At 36.6% G+C, this 7443-nt stretch overlaps 1 protein-coding gene across 1 annotated transcript in view; it reads left to right on the top strand.

Moving 5' to 3' along the window:
• Positions 1-6879, top strand: part of LOC106960285 (trafficking kinesin-binding protein 1-like) — a 32880-nt gene extending 26001 nt beyond the window's left edge. Inside the window, exons 16-19 of the mRNA XM_015053304.1 lie at positions 1162-1372; positions 2170-2275; positions 4511-4636; positions 6030-6879. Of these exons, the coding sequence (XP_014908790.1) occupies positions 1162-1372; positions 2170-2275; positions 4511-4636; positions 6030-6612 (1026 nt within the window). The 3' untranslated portion in view covers positions 6613-6879. The remainder of the gene's footprint in view (positions 1-1161; positions 1373-2169; positions 2276-4510; positions 4637-6029) is intronic.
• Positions 6880-7443: the final 564 nt, after the last annotated feature.

Genomic DNA, 7443 nt, shown 5'->3' with positions numbered 1-7443 from the left:
CCACCGATGACAAATAAAAAACATTTTCACTTTTCTGCCAAATTCACCAACTGCACAATTCTTGTTTAAGTAGCATAAGATAAGTAGTATTTCAAAAGAGCAGAAGAAATCGTATGTTTTTTGAGCAATAACAATATTTGTTGTTAATCTGTTGCTAAGAGATGAGTGCATTTCTGGTAACCAAGTGCCACAAAGTAAACATCCGATTTTTACTTTCGTGTTCAATGTCTGTTCAATAATATATTCACCACCAATGACAAAAATATATATCTTTAACTTTTCTGCAAAATTCACCAACTGCAAATTCTTAAGTAGTTAGCAGCGTAAGATACGTAGTGTTTCAAAAGAGCAGAAGAAATCTTATGTTTTTTCAACAATAACAATATTTGTTGTTAATGTGTTGCTATGATATGAGCGCATTATCTGGTAACGAACTGCCACGAAGTATAAATCAGATTTTTCCTTTTGTGTTGAATGTCTTTTTCTTAGTACATTTACCACAATGACAAAAAATAAAATTCACCTTTCTAAAAAAAATTCACCAACTGTACAATTCTTGTCAAGCAGTTAGTTGTGTAAAATATATAGTTTTTCATCAGTAACAATATTTGTTGTTAATCTGTTGCTAAGAGATGAGCGCGTTTTCTGGTAACCAAGTGCCACAAAGTAAACGTCTGATTTTTACTTTTGCAAAATTTACCAACTGTAAATTTCTTGTGTCTAAGCAGATATTTAAACAGCTTATGTTTTATAAACAATAATTAATTTGGTGTTTAGAANAACCAACAATATAACAAAAATGTTATGGGATGACCTCCTTCTCTTCCACATACAAAGGTAGGGACAAGAAAATACAAAAATACATACATAAAACCAAAGACTACAGTGAATTTACTGAAGGATTTCTAGATTATACACTACAAATGGATTCGTAGCCACTGGTTCTTTTCTCTTTTTTCATGTTACAGCCACAAGATTCTCTGTATATTTATTATAATGTCATGTAATAAACCAAAAATAAAACCCAGGTTTTCCAAACTGTGGCCTGAAGGCCATTTGCAGCCCCTGGACTGATTTTATGTGGCCCACAACCCCTCCATCCCCACAAACCTAACAAGCTGCAGGTTCTGATTTGACCCGGGTCCTCCTCTGTTGCATCAGGTGTACCCATGGGGCGGTTTCGAGGAGGATGAACCAGGAGAGCAGTACTTCCAGAATCTGCCCACCTCCTCCTCCTCTACGGCCTCGCTGGCTGTACCCGCCGTCTCCAGCACGGGGGACGCCAACCTCAGGCAGCCCCCATGCAGCCTCGGTCCCCCGTCTCCGCCTTCCCCATCCCCGTCTCCGCATCTTAGCAACACCGATGCGCTGGGTGAGGATGACTGGAACATTCATGGGAATGAAAGAGAAAAAAAAAACGTACATTTCAGGACTAACCTTTTGTCAGATGTGTGGATATTTTTAGAAGCTCTCATGGAGCCATAGAAAAAAAATAGAAAAAGTATCAATTCCACTGTAAATATCAGTTCATTTTTATTTCAATATCAAGATAAAACACAATTCTTATTAAAAAATATTCAGAACAACAAAATGATACTATAAACTGTCTATTCCTAACTCAAAGCATTCAGTCATCAGATGAGTGAATTTTCATTAGTGTAGACAGAGCGTTTGCATAGCGTAGCATGGGGGCTAATCTAAGAGAAGTCAAATTGACATACATTTCATGGCAAAGATGAGACACATATGAGGGATATAATGTTTTGGAATATAAATTTTGGCATCACCCCCTCCAAAAAAGATTGCTGGCAACTTGGTTTAGTTGGCCATTGCATTGTGTTTGACAGAGTGTTGAATGCATAGAAATGTGATACAGGAGTGACTTTTACTTAGAAAAACAGATATTCTATTGAATGTAAGCTATATTTGTATAAGTGTTATGGTCGTATAACAATAAGAACAAACTGTGAAATTAGTGCAGGAGTTTTAGACGGCGCGTCCAGTCACATTTAAGCCTATAAAAGTGAGAGTTCTGCCATGTTTTGGTTCTCCTACCATGTGGAATCGTGCCACAAAACTGTACGTTGACATAATCTTTTAACACAAGCTAGGGTCACTAATGACTTAGTGTTAAAAATGAATTTCTAATCTGTTTTCTGTGACTTTTAGCTGCATACTATCCAGGAAAATGCATGGCCCACACCAGCTCCACTTACACCTTTACAACATGTCGGATCCTCCATCCAACAGACGAGCAGACACGTGTCACACCAAGGTAAGGGACATCCGATGTTAATGTAACAGTGGATAATAAAGTTATGATCAAAATTATTCACACTGCTGGCAGATTTAGATTTTAAGTCATTTTCATTTAACCAAAAAGTTTGTATCTGATGGAAAATGGGATATGCATCTCTCCAAAGATAGAAACACAGTATGAGAGCAAATTAATTCTGGCTTTTTTACTATTATTTAAAAATATATATATATTTATCTCATTGATCAATGAAGCAATTTTTATTGGCAACAAACTCTTGCTGATCATTTACCAACAAACAGTAAATGTCTTGTGTCTAAGTTGATAAGCAATATTTCAAAACAGATTATGTTTTAATAAACAATTAATTTGGTGTTGAGAGAAGAGCATTATTTTCTGGTAACGAACTGCCACGAAAATGTCTGTTTTATAATTTATTTACCACCAATGACGAAAAAGAATATATGTATTCTTTTACGGCTTTCTGCCAAATTCACCAACTGCACATTTCTTCTTAAGTAGTTAGCAGCGTAATATAAGTAGTGTTTCAAAAGAGCAGAAGAAATCTTATGTTTTTTCAACAATAACAATATTTGTTGTTAATGTGTTGCTATGAGATGAGCGCGTTATCTGGTAACGAACTGCCACGAAGTATAAATCAGATTTTTCCTTTTGTGTTGAATGTCTTTTTCTTAGTACATTTACCACAATGACAAAAAATAAAATTCACCTTTCTAAAAAAAATTCACCAACTGTACAATTCTTGTCAAGCAGTTAGTTGTGTAAAATATATAGTTTTTCATCAGTAACAATATTTGTTGTTAATCTGTTGCTAAGAGATGAGCGCGTTTCTGGTAACTAATTGCCACGAAGTGAACATCCGATTTTTCTTTTTGTGTTGAATGTCTGTTCAGTAATATATTCACCACCAATGACAGAAAAAAAAACAAACATTTTCACTAATTAAAAATTTACCAACTATAAATTTCTTCTGTTTAAGCAGATAAGCAGTATTTCAAAAGAGCTTATGTTGTATAAAGAATAATTAATTTGGTGTTAAGAGATGAGCATTTCTTTTCTGTTAACAAACTGCCATGAAGTGTAAATCAAATTTTTACTTTTGTGTTCAATGTCTGTTTCATAATACATTTACCATGAAACTAATTTTCACTTTTCTGAAAAATTCATCAACTGCACAATTCTTCTTAAGTAGTAGCGTAAGATAAATGCTTAAAAAGAGCAGAAGAAATCTTATGGGTTTTTTTTTAACAATAATAATATTTGTTGATAATCTGTTGCTAAGAGATGAGCGCTTTTACTGGTAACCAACTACCACGAAGTAAATATTTGATTTTTACTTCTGCAAAATTTACCAACTAAATTTCTTGTGTTTAAGTAGATAAGCAATATTTCAAAAAGAGACAATGTTTTATAAATATTATTACTTGCTATTAATGTGGTGTTAAGAGATAAACATTTTTTTTTCTTGTAACAAACTGCCACGAAGTATAAATCAGCTTTTTATTTTTGTGTTAAATGTTCAATGGCAGCATTTAGGCTAAAATTAACATTTTGGCTCATTTTAGCTCATACACCAATTTTAACATACTGAATGGAGTAAGTTCATGTTGCTCCACATGCTTGTGACTCTCCACATGCTATTGAGTTCATTGTACTCAGTAATATCAATGATAAAAAATTAGCATCAATGCTAAAAAATGCTAATTTGATGCTAATAATTAGCATCAATTTTTAGCATCAAATTAGCATCATCGTTGGGTGATGGGTGCCCATCACCCAACTAATTTTGGTTGCCCGTCGGTTGGAACACAGCATCAGAACACTGTTCCAACCGACAGGCACACTTTGGCAGGCCCCGTTTAAATTTCTTCAGAAATGTTCTAGTTTGACCATGAAACTGCCAGGGGTATGAATAATTTCAGACTTAACCACTGTTTTCCTTTTCTGCCAGAACAACCATAATGTCCTAATAATAATCCAGACAATGGCTCCTTTGTCTTGTTCAAATGATGTATTTTATTTACTGAACTGTCACGTTAAATAAGTTTAAGCACACTCCCCAGCCGTTTTCTGCTTTCTGTTATGAATAACCAGCATTTAGTTGCTCAATAATGCATGTGAATGCTTATTGTTGGCTCTTTTTGTTGTTCGGCTGCAGCGCGGGTTCTTAAATGCCAGTGAAGTCGCTGATTTTTTGGTGTTAAGTCGGTCTGTTGCTGTCGTTCCTGATAGTCTGAACCCCGTCTCCACGTCGTCGTCTTGTGTGATGACCAGCAGCCTATGGGGAACGCCTGCCGCCACGCCCTGCACGCCGCGCAGGCTCAGCCTCAGGCCATCTGAATCATCCACCAACCTCAGGCAAGGCTGAAACTGTTTCAAATTAAACTGCTTCTCAGAAAAGTGTCACAATTGTCTACTTGGAAAAAATATTGTGGCAACTAAGTTAATATTATTGAAACAACCTTAAGAACTTCTAGTTTAAGTAAACACTATTGAATTTATATTTCTGTGACACAATTCCTTGTGCAGAAATGTGTGGTAAAATACGTTTAGTAATTTTGATTTGATAGTATTTGTGCTGAAATAAGTAAAATGCAACTAATAAATAATTAAAAGTTTATATAATCAATATAAAAAACCAAACTACACACAGTTATTTTTTAATGGATAGGCTGCCAGTATTTATTTTATAAATATTAAATTTACTGAGTGACACTATTTTGTCCCGCATTTTAACATGGCATAGCAACACAAAGTTATATGAAAATGTAAGGTGGAGAGAAAGCCATACATAGGCTTTTGACATTTAATCATGGTACGCATTTGTATTTACTCCCACTTTACTTTGATACCCATCAATAAAATCCAGTGAAAACAATTGCTCCAATAGCCTTAGTGATCTCTCGGAGGCCTCTGCAGCTGAATAAAATACCTGTAACATCAACATGTGAAACATTTCTGCTCGACTTGACATCAACACAGTTTACAGTACAGTGTACAGCTAATTTTGATTCATGATTTTTTTATATCTATATTTTTTTATTAACCAATTAATAATTTACAGGCAATAAGTACTTAGATTTTTTTTTTACAGAATTTGAATTGAGTGAAGCTAAAACAATGAATTTTGGGTAGAACAAATTTACAAACAAATCTGTTCGTTTTGTCTTAAATCTAAAACGTATCTATCTTTTGTCCAGTTTTGTCTTAATTACTACTCTGAGTGTTTTGTTCTTTCAGCAAATGGCATTTTTTTGAGTGTGTATGGCTTCTGTAACGATTAATCGATTACTAAATTGGCTGACGATTAGTTCAACAATCGATTTATCTCTATTTATCTGATTAATCGCTATGGCCCTGCATACATAGCCACATTATAAGGAGACTTTTTAAAAATATATTGTTCTGTTCATAGTAAGTAAAATTTTATTTGTACAGCACTTTCCAAAAGTCACATAGGAAAAACAAATCAAACATAACATCAGATTAAATTAAAAGTCTGTACTAATGAGCTTTTAGGTTTTAAAATAATAAATGGATCAAATAAATTTAAAAACATTTTCTTTTCACTTTGTGTGACTATAACAAAATATCTCATTAAAATTCATTTAGGTTTGTGGTTGTAACAACATAAAAAGATGCACGCTTTTTCAAAGTATTTCACATTAATCTGTTTTGATTTAAGAATTTGTTAATATGTAAAAAAAAAAAAAAAAACAAAGTTCAATATTTCTTGGTCCTGTCCGTTTAGAGATGGAACGCGCACCACCAGCACTTCTCTGGGGTTAGTGCGCCTCCTGCAGGAGAGGGGGATCTCAGCGGCAATGTATCACCAGAGCCAGGGCCTGGAGTACAGCCAAGGCACCGGAGGAGTTCTGTTCAGCACCTCCATCGCCCCCAACAGGCCATCCAATGCTGAACACCTGCGACCTGCCACGCCTCCAAACTCCCCGACGAGGCCCGGCGCCTCGGCCGCCACAACCTCCGAGGGCTTCGACTTCAAGAGCCCGTCGTACGACAACTTCCTGGCGTCCAAGCCGGCGCGCTCCATCCTGAAGGAGGTGACGGGGACAAGAGGCCGGCAGAGAGCGAGGGACTGCGAGAGCCAAACGGACGTCAGCGTGGCTGTCCACAACCTCAACCTGTTGGACAAGGTGAAGCGGCTGGGCGTGGCCGGAGGCAGGGCAGCGAGCCCCAGTCCCCTCCTGGGGCAGCTGGGGGGGCTGCGCAGGTCTGGGTCCCCCTTTGGGCCGGATGGAATGAGAAGGAACAGGAGCTACCCGGCCATGGTTGGCGCCAGCATGGCCATGAAGGCCCCGGGGCCCCAGGAATAGTACGCACTGCTGTTGAGTGGGGAGGGCAAGAACTGGACCGGCTGCTGAGCGGTCGCCTGCAGGGTTCCAGCTGTAAACAACAAAAATCTCCACGGTAGTTCTACTTGAATTTCATCCCTAACGCTATACAGGCGGCTGATGCCTGAAATGAAGAGAAATTAATTTAAAGGGATAAAAGTCTAGTTAATACATACATTTCAACCATTCAATGTAAAAGCAGTTTTACTTTTGTGTTCTTGAATTAAAAAAAATCTCTTTAATGGCCTGCATGATATCAAATTTGATTCATGATTCTATTTCAGGAATCATCAGGAAAGTTTTGTCATTAGTTTTTTTCTATACGGTATTCGGCTCGTTCAGATTTTTGATGTGAGGTTTCTGGGTTTCCTGTGAATTTCTTGCTTTCAGCAGGAAGTAGTTAATTTCCTTACCGGCTTCTGAGTTGGCATCTTTTCTACCTGATAGAAATCTAGACTTAGTCCTTCAGGTTTTAGCTATATCCACAGCATCAGGAAATATTCCTTAAAGGTTTCGTTAACTTTAGCGTTAACGGCTTGAAATTTAACCTAGCTTTCCAGAAATGGTAAGTTATTTTAGTTAATTCATGGTTAAAGAAGAAAAAGACTTAAACTTTCATACAGAGCCAGGTTGGTTTGGATAGCTTGCTTCCCTTAATAATTGAAATCAACATTTAAAAATAGCTTTTTGTATTTAATTTGGTTTAAATCAACATTTGTTGGATGACATAAAAACCTGAAGCGGAACAACTGCAGAAAACTTTAAGGAAGCAAGCAATTTTCACAATAAAAGACTGTGGTTGTCTAGAGTCCA

The sequence above is a fragment of the Poecilia latipinna genome, unplaced genomic scaffold (assembly GCF_001443285.1).
Source record: "Poecilia latipinna isolate Pla-1442-1.1 unplaced genomic scaffold, P_latipinna-1.0 Scaffold1174, whole genome shotgun sequence".
In the NCBI taxonomy this organism is placed as follows: Eukaryota; Metazoa; Chordata; class Actinopteri; order Cyprinodontiformes; family Poeciliidae; genus Poecilia; species Poecilia latipinna.
Note: the sequence above shows the minus strand (reverse complement) of the source record. Positions and strands in the feature narration are given on the sequence as shown.